The 20,559-nt window shown below is 39.7% G+C and overlaps 2 protein-coding genes across 4 annotated transcripts in view; one reads left to right on the top strand and one right to left on the bottom strand.

Moving 5' to 3' along the window:
• spns2 (spinster homolog 2 (Drosophila)) overlaps positions 1–4,679 on the top strand; it is a 54,988-nt gene extending 50,309 nt beyond the window's left edge. For both annotated transcript variants that reach the window (XM_026370268.1, XM_026370269.1), the window contains exon 13: positions 1,404–4,679. In XM_026370268.1, coding sequence (XP_026226053.1) covers positions 1,404–1,415 — 12 coding nt within the window. In that variant the 3' untranslated portion in view covers positions 1,416–4,679. The remainder of the gene's footprint in view (positions 1–1,403) is intronic.
• Positions 4,680–14,427: 9,748 nt separating this feature from the next.
• ruvbl2 (RuvB-like AAA ATPase 2) lies at positions 14,428–19,015 on the bottom strand. 2 transcript variants are annotated; one of them, XM_026369964.1, is made up of 14 exons: positions 18,934–19,015; positions 17,932–17,986; positions 17,732–17,787; positions 17,365–17,506; positions 17,106–17,235; positions 16,958–17,024; positions 16,648–16,754; positions 16,445–16,538; positions 15,921–16,139; positions 15,712–15,830; positions 15,493–15,612; positions 15,273–15,402; positions 15,054–15,168; positions 14,428–14,796 (listed from the first exon to the last, which is right to left on the bottom strand). In XM_026369964.1, the coding sequence occupies exons 2-14, from the start codon at positions 17,984–17,986 to the stop codon at positions 14,771–14,773; spliced, it is 1,380 nt and encodes a 459-aa protein (XP_026225749.1). In that variant the 5' UTR covers positions 18,934–19,015; the 3' UTR covers positions 14,428–14,770. The 2 variants fall into 2 exon arrangements, with proteins under 2 accessions (XP_026225749.1, XP_026225750.1); XM_026369965.1 differs by lacking the exon at positions 18,934–19,015 and adding an exon at positions 18,366–18,505.
• Positions 19,016–20,559: the final 1,544 nt, after the last annotated feature.

The following is a 20,559-nucleotide window of genomic DNA, read 5'->3' as shown; positions in this document are numbered from 1 at the left end:
ATCGCCCAAACTGTTAAACATCCCAAGCTATTAATCTCCAGTGATGCAATCCCAGACGGCGATCAGATACACTGAGATCCAATTAACTTCCTCTGCAGGAGGAACCGGCCTCTATGACCAGATTCATAGAGGCCGGTTCCCCGAGCTGGGGGCTGTCAGAAGAGCAGCGTGAGATCTGACAGCAGAGCTTCACACTCATTTATTCAGTAACCACAATCCTGTAGCACTCGGGGAGTACATTTACAACACGAGGCGAAACTCCGATTTAATCACTGCTGGCCAAACTTTAACTGTTAAAAGTGTTTATACAGCTGCAGGCACATACTTTTCCTTCTTTGCGTGCTTATCTCTCTGCAGTGCTCAGTGGGTCCGCGGTGGAGTAACCGCAGACCACACACCCACACACACACACACACACACGCACAGCCACAGCCTGGCTCTTCTTCAACACACAGTACGTTCAGAAAGGCCCTTAACATCAAGATGCTGCTCTTTCACCAGTCTGACCTATAGGAATGCCAGCCTGGTTGCATCCTCCCTGCCAACAACCACTACAAGTCGGTTTGATTAGAATGTGTTTTCTTGCCAGACCAATCAGACGTCCCCTTTGCCAACAGTCTTCAGCACAGTAATAGCGAGGCAGGAAGGAGGCAGGCCGATCTTACGCAAATCAAAAGCATTCACTTCTCTAATTATCTCGGTGTCGTGCTGGCATTTCAGCAATTTAATTTAAAGTTTGGTTCGTGCACAATTCAGCGTTTTCAGCTGACTCTAATAACTGAGAAAAATGGTTAATCCCAGAAAGGATTGGATCTGCCACACGATGTTTTGTACACTCCACTAATCCTCCTGTTAGCTAATTAGCCTTGTTTATATGAAGTTGATTTTCTGGCACGCATCAGCATGTCTGCATGTGGACTGCATATATGCAGTGCAGTGTGTAGGCCTGCAGTAGATCTGTGTATGTAACTGTCTGTGCGTCAAGAGCTCGTTTTAACTTTTAATTCCTAAGAAACGATGTTTTGCTCACCAGAACCTTCAGAAATATAAGTCTAGTAAACCATGGGCTTCATTGTCCGGTGCTGAATTTCATATTTGATGAGACAGATAAAATATGAATATAATCTGGATCATACATTGGCCGTGTGCTGCTGTTGCTTATAGCTTACTATAGAGCAGATTGCATCGATTAAAGTGTTATGTGTTGCAGGTTACTGTGGGCAGGAAAATATTTAGGTCAAAGGCTGGTCCTAGCGTGCAGGCGTTATCAGGAAGGTCCTAACAGATGGCCCAGGAGCTTTCGACCTCAACATTAATTACATGAGAATGTCCTGTGGCGGGGCCAGGCTCTAACTGTTTGGTTTCCTCCTCTCTCTCTCTCTCTCTCCCTCTCTCTCTCTCAGGTGACAACCTGACGAGTAGCCAACTGAAGGAGCACCCAAAACTCAAAGAGGATGACAAAATGGAGTTAGGAAGGGGGGGCAGCTGATCCACTTCTTTAAAACCACGCTCATGTCATGCCCTCCCTCTTCATCACCGCTGTGATCATCCTCCTCCTCTTGGCTCCCGCTGCTCTTCCTTTTTACACTCTCTCCGAGGCTGCTCAGAACTGGAAACGAGGGAGCGTCTTGCCCCTCCTTGAACTGCCTCTGAATCACAGGCAGGTGAGGAGGGCCACAGCTCCTGCTGGTGTCCTCCTCACCTCTGCCTGCGAGGATCCACTGAACCTTCCAGGGAGGAGGTGGGGTGGCCTAATCCCTCATGAAATCCCCCCGACTCCTGATGTCATACTACTGAATGCTGACCATGAACCTGCCCTGTCTGCCTGCCTGTCTGTCTCTTATGTGTCTGTCTGTCTGTCTATTACATCAGCTGTCAATCTGCACCAAGTGCCATAGCACCATTACATTCCTTCAGACTTTGCACTGACCACCAACAACACTCAAGACTTCAACCCTGACTATGTTTACATGCACACCGCAATTTCACTTTTCGCTACCAAATGAGTGATTACGCATTGAACGCGTGTCACTGCTGCTTCTGTGCAGATGTTCCACGATTCACTCCGCACGGACTCGCAGCTCCGTAAACACACAGTAGCTGTAACAGTCTACTTATATGGAGCAAGTGACGCAACTTGTTCAAATGTGCTGCAGGAACATAATTCTCCCAGTGTTATGGATCTGTTCAAACAAGCATAAAATAATGTGCCTAATATCAGATAACTGCACATCTCTCTCGCAGTATTAAACACCACGAGCTTCAAATGTAAGCACGGCGTTCACATGATGAACGCAGTGTTTTCACAATCGATCAAAGCGTTGCTGTGCATGTAAACATGGCTGTCAAACCAAGAGCCAGAAGGTGTTACCGTCTAAAAGGTCAGTGAATCAGCCTTAAAAATTGGAGCTTTTACACCAACACGTGTTTTCTTTGACCCCGATATTTGTTTTTATTTTTGGCTTTTAGCACTTAAACCCGTGTGGACAGTGCCAGAGAGAATGACAGAGACGAAAGAGTTGTGCACATTGTTTTTCACAGGGTTTCTTGCCTTGTGATTTTTTTTATTTTTCTGTGTAATGTTTGATTTGAAACTGGAGGTTACTGCCTATGATTGTTTCAGAAGGACGAGGAAGCAAACCGGGTGATTTAAAGTAGACACTGGATTATGTATTTTATCTTTTATAGTGTACATGCATTTCCCAAAAGTAAGAGAAATGCTACTTCGAAAGGAGCAGCTGTGCTCGTGTGTACATAAGAAGCAATACAAAAAAGATTTTGTGCAAACCAATCTTTTTTTTTTTTTTTTATCTACATGCCTTATCAGCGAGCTGGGTTTCCCTTTAGAGGGGTAGCTCTCTGATGGTTGGTTTTGAATTTCTGGACACCAACACCCACACGGAGATGGGAGTCACTTTTAATGATGGGTCCCAGTCTGGTTACAATAACAGGCATTGTGAAAAGAGACCTTTCCTGCCGTCACAGTTGTAGATATCGCGTTCCAACATTAGTAGAAAAGGACCTTTGAGTAGAGCTGCAGTCCCAGTCGTCGGTTCATTAGTAAGGGACATCAAAATACCAGACGGGGACGGGGAATCCTCCAGCGTCAGGTTATACTGATGGCGCTCTCTTATCAATGATAACAGATAATTGAGGAATCACCGTTTGAAAGCAGCTCAGAATGTCCGAGGACGTCTCTGCAGGAGCCAAAAAATAGTCCCAGATTTTCATTCTATGCATGAATTACAGTAAAGTAATGTAATTATGCAAATGAAATGCAATCTCCTATAAAGAAGAAAAGGATCTGTGAGGACTGGAGCGATTGCTAGTGGAGCTCTTGTCTATTAGCTGGTGGAAACAAATTGTACTGAAATCTTGAAGCCACTATTGGAGTTTTTAAAACTGGTGAATAAATGGACAAAAAAAAAAAAAAAAAAAAGCACTTTGCAAACTGCAAACCTCCAAGAAAAAAAACACAGTAGGCAAAGGATAAATTGACCTTGGCGAAGGAATCAAGGGAGACACCGAGGTGGTTCTTGTAGCATTAATGTGTGAGCGTGACTCACTGGCTGTGTGTGTGTGTGTGTGTGTGTAGGGTGTGGGGGGGCGCTGCGTGGGCTTTGTCCTTGATGCCAGATCATTAGCTTTAGCTTCTCTCCAACTGTGTGGAGCTCTCTGAATGTGATCATGCCCAACCTGATGTGTTTACACACCTACATCTTCTTAATGAACTAAGCTTCTTACCTTCCTTGTACCTATTTTCTGTGTTTTTTTTTTTTATTGTTACCAAATGGGTTTTTATAACTACAATAGATATATAGATATATATATATATATATAGCTATATCACGCAGCAACTTTAATATATTGTAAATGATGGCTTGGATGCAATGTATTTATTTGTTTGTTACTATAATGAAGAATAATCTTTAAAGGGAAACTTTGAGTATGCTACTCTAGATGTATGTCATTTAGTTTAGAAATGCCTGTTTATTCATCCTTCTGTATCACAATAGAACAACACAATACGTTTTCACATCACTAAGATTCTTTGTGTTTACTGTGATCATGAATTGGAAATATTGGAAATATTTGGTAATCTGTCTCTCATGTAGGGGTGCAATATGTATGCATTCATTTTTATAGCTCTTGTATTTTATTTTATTTTATTTTTTTCTGAACTGATCAAACCATTTTGCACACTTAATGTTCAGGGATTTATTTGAACCATGGCCTAGCATCAACTTCACAGCCTCTGGCACGGAGGCGTGTCACTTTATGCTCCCGAGTAAGTGCTGACATATTGTCATCAATCATCTGAAGGAATGTTAGCTCTGGTCAGATGGGTCATGAATTGAGTTTCACTTTGCCAAATTTAGTTGATTTAGCACCAATCTTTTAGGCGTATACGTCCGTTGTATTGAGTAGTTCTATGTTAATAATCACTCAGGTGATGTATTGAGGATATTTCTTGTCATACAAGAATCGTGTATAAAGAAACCTATTTCTGATGCTGAGCAGAAAACATAGGTTATTTTTATTTTTAGAGCAAGTCAATACAGGAGAAGTGTCAGAAAAATTAAAGGATGTTATTGTAGAACTGAACTGTGATGCTCCCTCGGTGGGTTGATAGGAAATGTACATGTCTGTAAACGAAATAAACCTATTTAATCACTTCATGCAGTCATGTTGTCTTTGTTTCTCTCCATCCTGTTACACATCGGTAGGAAACCAGGAGTTTCCCTATTAAATACTGATCCCTTACTTAATGAATATCTGTTTTAGACGTTCTCCATATAGACTTTGTTTCACTTTGGATTGTTTCACAATGATAAGTCTGTCCACAGGTCAATAAAAATGTACTGTATTAAAGGTCTGCAGTACTTATACAGGTCCAGTGAATCAGTATAGACCACAATGACCTGATGTGAGCCTCTCCACCATAAAGCTCAGGCTGGTTAAGCACTAAGTTGTCATATGTACAGTCTGTCCCGCTGCAACGTCTTCAGAGGAGTCACACATGTCTTGGTTGTCTCCCTCTCCCTTCTTGAACTAGTTTTTTTAGAGATCAATTTTTAAATATAGTCCAAGAGATATCCAGTGACCACAAGGACCACTTCAAATTATTTGCCCAAGTGGAAGTATTACAAGTACTTTCTCTAATATTTACAAGTACTCCACTAGAAAAAGAGTGGATTTTTAACAGCTCTGATAGCATGACTGAACGAAACAGACAAGTCTAGTGTAGATTTGTTTGACAAACATTAAATATATGAATTAATACAACATAAGGTAGCAGAACTGAAACAGCAGCCGGTAAAGATAAAGCTGATTTTAACCACTTTATGTAAAGACAGCTGGTTAATAGTACATTTTGTTTATTAGTTATCTGCATCTACAAAGTAAATAGTAACTAAAACTGTCAGATACAGTTAGTGGAGTGAGAAGTATTATAATCTCTGAATCTAGAATGGGAATGAAATTAAAGGTAAATTGTACATTTAATAAGAAAAAGAGTGTAAATTACATATCACAATATAAAACATTAAATACTCAAAAGCAGCTACAGAATGTGTTGTTTCAGGATGTAAAATGGTAAGTAATGAGGGATTACTTTGTAACTATTGAGTATGATGTATCACTTTGCCTAAGGGGGACACAAAAATAGCAACTAATGTAAGCAATTAGTCATTAAATAAGGGATTAATTAGCTTGTGCCAGTCTGCAGCTCACTGAGAGATAATTAACAACTAATGAAGAAACTGGTGGACGTGTTCATTCACCGACATAAACAAACTATTCACTGACTAATATATCTTAAACTTCATATTTCCAGGGCTGTTCCAACATTATTTAAGAGGAGTTTGGAAACCATTTTGAAGACGGTGGATTCTTGCAAACTGTGACTATCCACACAAGTTGTCTGGGTCAGCTGAAAGCCACAGTGTTGACTGTTGCTCCTTCGGGAACAGTCTGAATTAAAGCATCTCCAGTGAGCAGTATTTTCAATTCCTGAGGTTGTGTTTGCATTGAGAGTTGGGTTTCAGTTAGTGCTGCTGTGTGGGCAGTTGTTTGTTTAGACGCACATTAGACACTTAGGAAGGTTTGAACAACAGAAAGGGCACAGAGATTTCTATGATCATGTTTATTATAGGTACTGTACATATAGCATTTGTGACATTACTATGGATGTAACCTAACTGTTACATAGCCATCCTCAAATAGGATAGTCAGAGCTATTCAGAGTAGCTCATTTGCTCTTTAGTCACTTCCTAGTAGTGAGTATTTTCTGTACCCTGTCATCTACTAATCCACTTGTTCAGCTACATCACATTGAAGATGCACAGGTTAAAGGTAAAACATCAATGCTATAAACCTTTTTTATTTTCACTTGTACACACTGAGAACTGCGGATCATTTTTCCTCCTTTCCACATCTTTGCAGAGACTTGATACGAGGTCCTGATTTTGATCACAGTGAGAGAAAGCCACGCAGGTCCGTGAATGAACTACTGTATTGTTCAGGTGCAGTGAGCCAGGCCCCTGTGAGGCTCAGTTTGTAAAGTAATCTCCCAAAGTGGTTTACAGACACACTGACGCATCACAGACACGACATTTGTACAGTGGACGCATTGACAAAAAAAGCAAACACAATATTTACCTTGACAGGAAGTGAGGAAGTGCTGAGTTAAAGGTCCTCTGTGTGCTGACGTTCATTAGAAAGGGCAGAGTTACTCACATGGCAAATAATCAACCCTACAAATTGCGTCCCTGTGCAACTGCAAATAATAGCACTAATGGACGTGTCTATGACAGGGCTGCACAAACAGAGAAATACCTAAGTATACATTGCATTTGGACTAAAGAAGCCTTGAGTTGCCGGCTGTGAGGTCTTTAATTAGGCAGAGCTACATTTTTAAACAGTCTCCTCAGTTTGAAGAAGGGAAGATTATATAGGAAGCCACAGGAAGTTCAAAGTGGAGAATTAGTGTTTGGTCGATGGATGACCCAGAGAAAGCACCACCCATTCCCACAGTCAGACCAAGCTGTACCCCAAAGTCAGACACATATAAAAGTCAACACACCTAGTCATACAGCAGGCAGGAAACACTGGGGCGTAGGCAGGAAAAGGGGGAGCTGGAATTTCCATTTGCGCTCTGCCACTTAAACTGACAGAGGACAAACTTTCTACAACATGCAAAGTAAATTAAGGTTCAAAAATAGCCACCCGTTAATGTGAGGCTTCAGAATTTCAGCTTGTTCGGGGTTTAAAGGCAGCACTGTTCGGTGTTCAGGACCAGTTAAAAGTATATTTGATTTGCAGTGGCAGACTAATATGCTTAATTCAGCACAACTTTTTGAGACACTCATTAAAGTACTAAGTAACCAAACGCTGTTGCAGTGTATTGGATGTGCATTGTAAAAAATATAGCAGACTTTAGTTAGTCAAAGTCAACAATTTAGTACTATGGTGTCATTTATTTCAGGTTCCCTTCCAAACTAAAAAGCTTTACCTCTTTCCTTCCTGTGCTTCTTAACTTTAACTGGTGCCATCCAAGTGCCATGTATACTGTAAATTGCAAGCTGGACATTTACATTAACAAAACTATTACCTTTTCCATTGTTTCCAGATAATAACCCAGCTAATATGTACAATACGTTAGGTCATGTAGTGAAATACATGTAAAAATATCAAAAAATAAACTCTATGTTAATCCCAAGAGATGGAAAATTCTTATTTGAGGTGAACCGTCCCTATAACAGTGTTAGTAAAGTGTCAACAAGCTGATGTAAAGGTTTACATTAAAAATCTAAAATGGTATCTGTCGTACATCCAAACTGGCAGCGTGTCATTACAAACTCAGAATACAATATGTTTATGTTGTGGTGACAACCACAGTCCCATTTAATTCCTCTGACATGACACACACTATCCTCCAGTGGATTGTTCTATTCAACAAGAAGTGTAATCTGTTTGATTTATATGTTTCTTCTTGAAGATTTGCCACCCTTCTTCAGCTGGAATACGTGACCTCAGACACTATCGCTTCTGTGGGAATGTATTTTTCAGACTACCTCACAAAAAGTTCCGTTTCAGGCAGAGATGTTGATGTAATTCGACTGAGCTCATGATTAATGCAGCGTTATCAGCACAAAACAAATAAAGGTCACTTTAGGGAAAGGAAATGATGGCACATCTGATCACGCAAAGCCAGAATAGGCTGTCTGCAAAAGAACACATGAAACAGAGGTGTCTGCAGTCTGCAGTATCACACATCCACAGCGAATCTCTCACCTATTCCTGTGTTGGCATCCACCGACTTTTCCAACCTGCTTCACACTTCAGAAGCACAGTTAAAACAAGTGTGGTAGAAACAGTAGGGAAATCTCTGTTTGCATCTGGTGAAATACTGTCATCTGTATGTGAGATACAGGATCTATTTTCCACTGGCTGATCTGTTCCACCATTAAGTGCTTATTTTAGGGCGGCATGTGTACAATTAGGTTTTGAATTTCATAGAAATAAAACTTGAAATGAGCAAAGACTTTGGTACACGCTGTACCATGTGAAAACAAAGATGCAAGCTGACAGTTGTCCACTGGCCCATGCAGCACATATTTCTTTCAACCAACAGGACTGAGCATGAGGGATTACAAGGAGTAACAGAGAATGAAAAACAACAAATAACTCTTCGGGCTGTGCAATTGAAGGGAAAAGGCAAAAAATAGCTCTTTGCTTCATTAGAGGTCTACTTGAGGCAGAGACATGCTCAAGTTTTCAACCACTGTCATTACGAGAAGACGTCATGAAGCAACTGTGTGACCTTTACTTTGCAAACAATGATTGTAGCAAAACAACATTTCTGCTGCACAGGAGATCAACAGATGACATAAAAGCATATAGAGCTCATTCATCTGCATGAGTGCTTCCCATTTTGTTGAGTTGAAAAATATTTCCACTTCTTCTTCCTTTCCCCATTGTTGAGCATCACTGCTTTCATGTGTCAATAGATTGCCAGGCCTGGGGATTCAACCAACCTTATTATGTCAAAGTCTGCATTAATGCATTGGTCTGTGTGCATGTGTGTCATCGATGAGGCGGATCATACATTCCACAGGGAGCATGAGACTTCTTCCCCCCCCTTTTCCATCTACCCATGTGGAATGGATAAGATATGTGCTTCATGGCGAGCGGAGCAATGTCAATGAAGGAACTAATGCAAAACGATACAAGAAGATGTGAATGGCAAGTAATGGTCAGGATCGCTGTCGTCATTACCCTCCAGCCAGTGGTAATGATTGTCTCCGATCAGTCCTTGAAGCAGTAGCTTCACTTCAAACTGTGCCAATGAGGTCCCTGACTCGATAAGAGATTAATTTGATTTGCATGCTTAGTAAGAAGGATGTAATGTAAATTGACAGCGGAATAGTGTTAGCGCAACTGTGCTTGTTATGTGCCACAGTGGGTTCAGTGTCAAGGGTGCAGCAAGTGTGAATTATGAATACCGGAGTTTTCTGAATTAAACATGAGCTTATGCTTGACTTACCAAAGAGTGAATGATGTTGTTTGGCTTTAGTTGCTGTTTTTAGCTCACATAGTTCCATATTTAGAACCGCTGTTTCCAATGCAGCACGAGTCAATTTAGAAAAACTTCCACAGGCTATTTATGCCCATGTGTGCACGGCAGGCGAGAGGCAAGGAAGCAGCTTTGTGAATGACTTGTGAATGAATTGTGCAGAGTGCAGGCTGAAGCAGAGGATGTCTCTGTACATATAGGATGTACACACACACACACACACACACACACACACACGTTCATGCAACAAACAGTAATGGCTTTCTGGTTATACAGAGGGGTGTCCAGCCACGAAACCACAAATACACAGATACTGATTAATAGATAAATAGAACAAACACAACCACCCTTTTAATTTTATACAAATCCTTTTATACTATGCAAATAAAATACTATTAGGTGTTTTCAGCATGACTTATTATGAAAGGATAAAATTAATCCTTTTTTTCTTTTGCTGTGTAATTAAAGGTTCTTCATTCCAGGAATGCATTATACATAATATTTATTGTGTCTCCCAGGGTAATTAAGTGCTCTCTAACTGGGTGCAATCAGTTATGCTCTAATACTTTGCAGCAGTTGATTTGAATACCTGCAAATTCCCATTTGTCAAGCAAAACGTCTCTGTGCTGAAACTCAGACATGCACCAGACCCACATGTAAAAAAACACTCATTAGTTATTTTAAGATGAAGCCTGACTTCTCTTCCAGCACCACCACAGAGTTAACGTTTTAGGTTTTTAGTCTAACATCTTGATAATTATTGGAATGCTATAAATTTTCTTGTGCATTTTAGATGCTCCAAGCCGATCCCAAGAATCAATATCAACATCCAATAAAGGCTTATTTTATTGGATGGGTTTCAGCTAACATAAAAGTCAGTCAATGCTGACTCACATCCACTTTTAATTTATTGTTTCTCATGTGGATGCATTGTTTGTATCAATCATGTCTGAAAAAAGAAGAAAAGAAGATGTAGAATAAGCTTTGTGACCATCTATAAGTTTACTAATGTGACAGCTGTTTATCCAGTAATGTTTGGAGTTAGTTATTAAGGGCTACTTAAACAGAACTGGTTACGCTAATGCAATCAAGCTTGGTATCAACAAATACCCAATTTACAATGCTAATTATCAAACGGCAACATGCAACGGTAGGAACTCCATTGTGAACATGTTAGAATGCCGATATAAGAAATATGTCGTGCCTCAGTCTCAGAGCTCTAAACACTACACTGATGCCGTGTGTTACAGAAAGGGCATGTGGAAAGTTATTTATAATATGACTATAAATGAAATCATCCCAGCTTTGGTGATGACTTAATCACTTGTCATCAGACATCAAACGTCGCTATTTAGCAAGAATTTTAACGCTTCACAATCAAGGACCTCCATTTTAATCAGGATCAACAGTAAAAATAAATCAACATTGTCTTCTTCTGACAAACATACATTCATTCAATAAACCTTTATTTCAGTCTAATATTATCCAGGGTTTACTCTAAAGGCCCAGCCTTCTTTTCAGGTTCTTCTCTCACTTCCCTCATCTCTTACACAACCAGCCACAAAATTAAAGACTGTCACTAAAGAAGCAATAAGAAATGAAGAATGGGGTTTTTAGATTATTCATGATGGCAAAAGACCTACCTGAGACAGTTGGTGAAAGACACTGCATGTTGCCACTAATCCTTCAGACCCCCCCCCCCACCCCCACCCCCCCCCCCCCCCCCACCCACCCAAACCTTTGGTGGCTTTTTTTGTTCTAAAGTCTAAAAACTCACAAGTAGTAAAAGAAGTCTGATTTAAGGTGTAAAGTAAAGCCATGTCACAATGCTATTTATTTAAAGGCTGTTGGCAGGGTTATCCTTCATATACATACATGGACAAAATAGTTGGTACTCTTCCTTTAAAGAGAGAAAAACCCACAATGGTCACTGAAATAACTTGAACCTGACTGCTCCAGCTGTCTCAGGTTTGAAAGGTGCCTTGTCCAGACTGCATGTTTCAGCTCTTTCCACAGATGTTCAATAGGATTTAGATCAGGACTGGGTGTTTTTAGCTGTATGTTTTGGGTTATTATCCTGTTGGAGGACCCACGACACCTTAGATTGCAACTCTAACTCTTTGAAAGTTGTTCTGGTCTCTTGAATATTCTATTAATTTTTCTCTTGTAGCCACGTCCAGGGAGGTCGGCTGCAGTCCTGTTGACCTTAAACTTTGCAAAAGCATTGATTTTCATGAGGTCATTTTTAGTGAATTCCTACTTATTATTACTTTTGTTACTTTCACGTTATTTCAGAGACCACTGCGAGTTTTTCCTTTCTTTAACAGAAGGTTTCGAACAATTTGTCCATGTATTTTCATCAAATTTGATGGACCAGGATTATGTCACTCAATCCTGTTTTTCCAGCAACATATAAATGGCCTCAGCTCTGTCTTTACCACAGGAATTGCACGCTCTGCCTTTTTACATATGACAGTGAAAGAGAAAAAGGATAAAATTTTATTTTTCCTTTCCTTTGTTTTTTCTTTCCAAACCTTAGGAAATGGAGTCAAATTATGTCCGTTCATGAGCACCACATTCCAAATAGTGCTTAAATCCTAAAATCCTAATAAATGTGACATTATAAAAGAAAACGTAGCATGAGAGGCATATGAATATAGTATGAGGTTAGGAAGATAGAAAATATGCTAAAGGACTGAATGTCAGTTGAGTATTGTCCTGGCCTCTAATTAATTAATCTTGTCTATGTCTAGTTCAAGATGTTAACCTCTGCTTAAAAGGCCTTCTGAGAGGTACCCGAGTCAAGTGAAGAGTCAAGTGTAATTTTCAAGTCAAGACAGATGAAGAAGGCAGGTAAAATACCCAGTTTCCAGTTTCCAAGTCTTTACAAAAGATCCCTTAAAAATAACAAGATCATGAAGATATGTTGTGATGATTCATTTCATGACAGAAGGAATTGTTTTTCATAGGAATACATTCAACTAATGACATTCAAGAAAGACAAACATCCTTTAACTCGGGCAATAGTGGAGAAAAAGGACACCCAAATCTGGGCAGCAGGCAAAATGCCACGACACGTTAGCATGCTGGGCAGCCTCATAGCCTGTGGATAGTGGTGTGTAGACAAAGAGCGGGAAGAGATCCAAGAAAACCTGATCACACCCAGAGGTGCCGAGTGACCTGTAAACAACTGTGACCTGGAGTCACAATGACACTGAAAAAAAAGGTCCTAAGTTCAGGTGTGTTCAAACAATTATTAAATACAATACGGAGATGATCAGAGATTCAGATTAATACAATTTAACACATCAAGTACACTGTGATGACAATCACAATGACACTGGCTTCATCCCGGGAAGTTGGTAGCACACATGGACAGTATTACATACAAATAACTGAACCCTCATTACGTTTATTCCAGCTTTAATCCAACCAGCAAATCCATCAGATGCAGTAGCAGGCAGCAGCCAACAGCAGCCTCGTGGGACTGAGGGAGGGGGATTTATGGCACGTAGGCAGCAGGATAATCCACACACGACCCTCTCCCACCAGCTCTAAACATTAAATATTCATTTCCAAAGCAGTTCTCATAGTCTATGCAGATAAAATTGATTAATCTACTTTAATAGGTTTTGAAAGAAATGTAGCGTTTTGGCAGAGGACTGTGGGTAATATTCAAGTCTGGGAGTGTGCTGTGGTTTTTATTAAGTGTTGCAAGATGTTTCTCTGTCTCACAGAGGCTTAAATGTTAGAGCTCATCAAGCCAAGTTATTGGTACGTCAGCTAACTGCAATATACTTGTTAAATAATAATAATAATAGGAACTGATACTTTATTAATGCCCTTGGAGAGGGCTAAGGGTTCAGGGTTCAGTGTCTTGTCCAAGGACACTTCGACATGTGGCCAGACTGCCCTACCAACTGAGCCACCATCTTAATGCTGTTTTTAGAATCAATTAGCAGCCAACATCCTGATGAATGTCTAACTAAGGCGTTTTAACATGTAACCAGCTTCAGATGGCTGAAACAAATCATGTACCCAGAACAGAATAACACTTCAAAAAAGGATGGGATGATGGGGTATGCAGATTCTTAATCTGCAAGTATCAGATTATCTAAATACAGAAGACCTAAATTGTGTGGGAGTGTGTGCTCAGAAGCACTTGAAGTGTTATCACACTGGGAGTGAGATTAAGGTGTGGACTAGCTGCAGTCATTTCCAGTACAAGTTCACACCCATCATACAGTAAGACGGTTTTAAATAAATTAAATGATGCACCAAGTACATATTTTAAGGCTGTCAGAAATGCAGTTTGACTTGCTTACTAAGAAGCATAGAAGAAGCTCACATTTATCTCAGTACACCATGTACATTATATTGTTTGCAAACAAATTAATCTCCAAAACACAGCTTTGGGCTCCACCTTGTGGTGATAATTCCAATAGCATTACATACGTCTGCACAGCTTAGTTATCATACACAGAATGTTTTTACAATTTACTACCTATTTCTTTGTGGTGAGTTCACATGCCAGTGAACCATCACCAAACCTCTGTATTTATTAACATGTAGCATGTGCTACACGTGCATTTAAATACAATTCTGCAGAAGATGCCAGGGATGGATCACACATGCAAGATTCTTTCTTAGATGTATGTCAAGATATAAGGTACCTGGTGTTACCTCACCTGTCTTTTTATATAGTATCTCATTGACATGTATAGACTGTCAGCGTGGTTTGTGAGTCATCGTATTAAATTATCTAAAATAAAATAAAACTAATGGGTGTCCTAATAAATGTGTTCTCATAGAATCAGTTTTAGCATTCAAGATTGCGTGACAAAGAGGAAAAGAAAACAGTGTGCTTACAAAAGCCTGTTTAATAATTTTCATAAAAATAAACCATGTAAAGATGAGTCCACAAAGAAAAACACTAAAGAAATGGATATTCTTGCCACAAGAAGGTACATTCAGAATTGAGCCAAATAGCAAAATACATTTAAATTGAAATCGTGTTGAAGTGGAACAGGAAACAACAATGTAGAGGATATCATACATGTGACTTTTGTATCACCAATTTAGTTCTTTGTTGAATTCAAATTTGGGAGAATGCGGTTCTGAATTGACTCCACACCCAGGGGACAATCGAAAACATAAAATCTTCACAGTAAGAAAGAAAAGCAGATATCATCATTATGAGGTGTCCATTTGAGCCATTTCTGAAATGGAAGAACAAGTGTATGTTGGTTTTTTTACTTATTATGTACAAGTCATAAAGGTTTTGTAAAGAAAAAACATGCTAATCTGCATTTGTTTGGATGTTACTTAAACTGTCTCCCTCTCTTCTCGGCTCTGAAACTACAACCCTCAGCTTGGTGAAAAGCAGCTTTATTAAGCATGTGAAAACTGCATTGTTGGATGAACTGTTGACCTGTAGCAACCTGTAGGATTCAGAGAGGATGAAGAGCAAACTCACGTGTTTCATTGAAGAGGAAGGAATCCTGATACTCCTTCATGTACTGCGAGGATCGGGCCTCATCCAGGAACAGAGAATAAACCCGTTTAATGTCTTCCACCTGAACTTCAGTCCCCTGGAGAATTCAGAGCACACAGATGACCTCAACACTGACACCAAAGGCAGTCATGACACGCTGATAACAGTGGTATTGTCATACTTTATTCAAACTGGGCTCACCTTGCGTTTGCGACACACCAGTCCTGCAGTGCTGATAAGCTGGATGGCATAGCGGAGTGATGTCTCCATTCCAATACGAGTCAGTACAGTGTGGGCCTCTTCACTCAGCTCCACATCCTCCTCCTCACACCTAAAATAAAAACCACACAGACTGTCTTAATATCTCTGCGGGGAACAAAGAAACAAGCTTTGCAGGCGGAGGACCAGAGCACATTCTCACCGTATCTTAAGGATCTGCCTCGTCTCTTTTTCAGTATAAGGGGAGGTGGCGATGATGAGCAGGCGGTCCAACAGATCGATGGGGATGCCATGAGGGCTCTGATAGTTTGTGCCACGGATACTGACAGAAAAAGTGGCAACATACAAGTAAGACATGTATATATAGTGATATCCATCCATAATGTAATATTACATGAGATATAGTAAAAGAAGACAGTACCGAGTGATGCCTCTGTTAGTTGCCATAATAAGAACTGGGGACAGATCACTCTCCAAGGCACGGTTCAGGAAAGAAAAACACTCCATGTCCAACATATGGACTTCATCAATAAATAATACCTGAAGCCAAACACAGGGAAAATTAGTCGAATGCAATCACATAAGCATAAGGTAAAACAATCACATTCCTGTAGACCGACTTCAACATACCCCTGGAATGATCTCTGCCTTGCCTTCTTCCCTCCACTCACACACTTTAGCATTAATCTGCTCACGGACTTCAGACTTGATCTCTCCGGTGTCTCCGGAGAAGAGAGCCAGGAAGCCCTGTGTACGGCTGTTGATGACGTCAATCTCATGGAGGGACACTGTGTGGACCACCTCTTTTCTCTTCTGCAGTTCTCCCTCTGGACACTGCACAAACTGTGTCTGTAAAGACAGTAAGAATCTATTTCAGTTTCAGTTAGGGATTTCATTAAATGACCTGTCTCACTACTCTTCAAATATGACAGTTAATTACAAACAAACTTTAGCTAAATAACTTTTATGAATCAATGAATCATCAATTGCTGCTTAGTAAAAGAGTTAAAGTTCATATCCAATGTATTTTTGTCTAATTTAAAACCCTACAATAATGCTAACTTTTAAAAACATAATTCAATACTACACATTTTAAAAAGCAATTCAGATGCTTTATAAATGTGAAAACCTGTGTTAGTGATGGCACAGCATACCTGAGCTCCCATGGCATCATAGTCTCTGGCTCTGGTGAAAGAGCGGCCCAGCTTGGTGATCTTTCCCGTGGCTTTGTCAATGGTTATAACATCTCTGATAGAAAACAGAGAAATAGCATTTAGATCATGTCCAACAAGCCTCATGTGATAATGACATTCAGAATAAACAGGTGACGAGTTGTATAAAGATACAAGAGACTTACCCTGCTTGAACCTTCTCTTTACTGAGACTGTCAATCATCTTGTTGCCCAAGTCATATATTGTCTCCATCTCAGTAGTTTTTAGAGTCAGCTTGCCCACCTTAGCACCCTGACAGAAACCAAAGTAACTTTTCAATAACTGGATAATGCTATTTTAAATAATGTCAAGCAGATTATGTATACAATTATTCATTACAATTATTTTCTAAAGTAGGCTCAAAATGGGTTTACAAATAATAAGTTGTAATAAATAAATACATTTGTAATAAACTGTGAATGTGTTTGCAGCTGACAGCAAAGTGAATGGCTTACTGTTCCAGTAGCTGGTCTATCGATCTGGATTTCTACCACTTCCCCTTCAATAATCTCTGTTTCTTCTCTGTAAAAAAAATAACAAAAATACATGAAGAGCAATTTATTCCTAACAATAACTTTTACCAAATGCAAATGTTGCACTCACTTGATCCTAACTCCAATGGCTTTTCTAAAAGCTTGGCTGAGTGCCTCAGTTTTGCTCATCTCCAGGGAGAAGATCTCACTACCAGCCAGCGCTGTGAAGGGAGTATCAGGGCCAAGGGACTGGGCAATGCCTGCATTAAAAAATTACATAGCTATATAACTTGAACCAATTACACATCAATGCAAGACAACAATATTATCTCCAGGGGAGAATGACTAAATGACATTGTGTTCTGGAAATCCTCCAATGTGGCCCTTACCCATAGCAATGGCAGTCTTTCCTGTGCCAGGTTGGCCAGCAATCAGTACTGCCCTGCCAGCAATGTGACCATCTTTGATCATCTCCAGAATGACCCCTGCTGCCCGACGGGAGGCCAGCTGGCCTACCATCCCCTGGGACACCTGATGAAGAATAGAAACAGGTATGCTTAGAGCCAAAATCTACACATGTTAATACACGTCATTCTACAATGAAAACCAATATAGGAGTTGAATTCACAACATTCCTGCTTATAATCATATACTGAGCTATTCTAACACCGTGGGACACCGTGGAATTCTAATAAAGAAGATTTCCTTATGGAAATATACTTCCATCTAAATTAAATGCCTCTCTGTAGATGTTACCTGTCTTGGCTCCAAAGCATCATCCAAACCAAGTCCACGGATGTGAGAGTGTGCACCTGGACGCAAGATAAATCATTAACATATAAATATTAACCTATGTGAGAGAGGATGTTAAAACCAGATTCCAGATTAACCAATCATTAATGTGAATCCATAAACAGCTGGACTGTCAGGGTCCCAGTGGAAATATAGATTCTTACCAATTCTCTCGATCCGTGTGATGTCGCGAACCTCTGGAACCTTCGTAGTCGCCATCTGTATAAGTAAAAAAATATTACAAGTGTCTTACCATTAATGAATAATACGTCCACCCTTTCTCCCTTTTATGCCCGTTTAAAATCATGAAATAAAAATCATATAATAGATCCAAACAACTCCTGATATACTGGTACTATACATTTATTTAGCTGTGAAACTGCTGAAAATGAAATGCTGTGACGTTTTTAACAACAATTTCAGTCTACGCGTCATAAAGATCTCTGACTTATGTAACAAACATTTTTAAGTGCTCTTATACAGATCTGCTAGTTAACATCATACTTCACATTTCGTTTACAGTCAAACAACTGAAAATTACAATGAATGTATGCAGAAGCAGAGCTATTCTCTTCTGTAACATTAAGTTAGCAGTTACCTCTGTTGATGTTTCTTCTTTTCTATTTAAAACGACATTAAGTGTTAACTCTAATCCAAATAAATAACTAACATTTAGTAAATTAATGATTCTGGAGAAGCTACAAAAATTAAACTAACGTTGGTAGAGTCTACCCTGTTGTCATAGTGACAGTCGCATGCCACAACACAAGAGTGGCTCAATGTATAGCTTAGCCACACTTCTGTAGCTTTTATGTACAGAAATGATCATTTTTTTCATTTAAGCAGACAAACTTTCGCTGTTGGTAAACTCAGGTTGAATTAAATGACACACGGAAGCTACAAATCTAACCTCCTACCTTCTTCCCAACGCTAGCTGTGCAGAATAATATGCTAACGGAAGCTAATGTTATGTTAGCACACTAGCTAGCTCCATTCATAGGTTGCTGTCTTCTTTGAGAACTATTACAACCCGATGAAGGTGTAATACCGTATCCAGTGGACATGATTTATCTTACAGTACGTAACATTGTTCCAATGCTGTAACAATGTAAAAACCACCCAGCTCTACCAAATGAATCCACTTGTTGTGTGATCTCTACACTCACCTGTGCAGCCACACTTGTGAAAATGGAAAAATGCGGCGCTTCTTTCTGACGGTGCGCAGGGGAAATGTGTCCGAAGAGAAACACAAGTGCGTCTGTTCTATGTGTGCTCTTTCAGACTGAGCGCCCCCTGCAGGCACGGCGGAGCATGAACAGAGTCAGACGGTAGCTCAAAGACGAGTAATCAGGAATTCAGAATTACCAGTTTACTACATATTTGTTTTATATGTGTGAGTGAACCTATAAATTACAGTATGATTATGTCCTGATTTGTTGCCCTGATTTCTTTTTAGTCAAACACAGATTTGGACGTTTTCTTAACTACATGAGCTTTTGGTGATGTGAAATCAAAGTAATATCTTAGTTATCAGATGTATAAGTAAACTAACACAAGTAAAAGTGAAAGTACATTCCCCTGAAAATTACTCAACGATAAGGAGTGGTATCCTTTAATTTTTTCTACTCATTTCATTTTACTTAAAGTACAAAAGTACTCCATGGATAAAACTGTTTGTTCTGATCTTGATGCTTTTCTCAACATGCAAGTGTAGTCTAGATGTGACAAATACTCAGAGATGAAGATCAGGACTGAAATGTGTTGTAGTCTCTAAACGAAAACAGCAGTTGGTAAAGGTAAAGCACAAGTACCTCAAAATTGTACTTAAGTGCAATACTTGAGTGAATGTACTCAGTTACTTAACATCTCTATAGGCCGTACAAGTACATGGTATAGACATTAAGAAACAGATTAGTTAGTGTGAATTAGTTCAGGGAGGTAGCCTGAAATGTGTTGTTTGGTGTAACAAATCAACGTAAAGAAAACTTGTTTTGTAGCATTTTATCTCTCCTCCACAGGAGATGTATGAATAGTGGCAGAGGACCCCCTTGGTAAACACTGTATACATTTGACCACTAGAGGTCACAAAGGGATTTTGCAGTTGCATGCACAGAGGAGCACACTAAAGCACTAAAGAGTGACCATATCTACTTCAAAATCAGTTGACAGAGTTTCCCTTGCGACTGAAGTATTAGGATTCCACAGTCTAAACATACTTTATTCCACAGCCACAGGAGCAGGATACTTGAAAAAAAGGATATAAAAGATCCAAAGAATGTTTTGTTTACCATTGTCACCGGTGGTAGTGTTTCCTGGTGTGTAATCACTGGCATGTGTTTAAAATGAAACACATGCTTTGTCAATTACCGGACCTCAAAAAAGCTTCACAATTAAGCCAACATGGCCTACAGTAATCAACTCCGATACGTTTACAGCCTCATGTGTGAAGACAAAACGTTTATGCACCAATACTGCCTGAAACTAGGTTTTTAATCATTAACCAGATGCATAGAGATCTTTTCTGTCACACCTGATCATACCTCAGTTCAGAATACCATAAAGATTTCAGGCAGCTGCTGTGAGACTCAGCCTTGTGTAAACTCAGGAGCTTTCCGTTCCACCTCACCTGCTTTGGAATAATTCTCCAACCTCTCAGACTCCCACAAAACCAACAGACACACAAAACATTTGTCATGCAACACGAGCACACTGTCTCCCTCCCACCCTGTCATACATTTACTTTCATTATTCGCCATTATTTCTAGAGCAGGTAATGCTGGACTAAATAAATG

The sequence above is a fragment of the Anabas testudineus genome, chromosome 14 (genome assembly GCF_900324465.2).
Source record: "Anabas testudineus chromosome 14, fAnaTes1.2, whole genome shotgun sequence".
NCBI lineage: Eukaryota > Metazoa > Chordata > Actinopteri > Anabantiformes > Anabantidae > Anabas > Anabas testudineus.
This window is presented reverse-complemented; position numbering and strand designations above follow the sequence as displayed.

Bases quoted from the DNA above. Each gene is read 5' to 3' on its own strand.
- ruvbl2 (XM_026369964.1), bottom strand. From the start codon at position 17,986: ATGGCGACTACGAAGGTTCCAGAGGTTCGCGACATCACACGGATCGAG. The intron at 17,507-17,731 runs GTAACATCTACA...ATTCTTCATCAG, and splicing joins ATGCTTTGGAGCCAAGACAG to GTGTCCCAGGGGATGGTAGG. The intron at 15,613-15,711 runs GTACTGTCTTCT...TTTTTCTGTCAG, and splicing joins ACTAACAGAGGCATCACTCG to TATCCGTGGCACAAACTATC.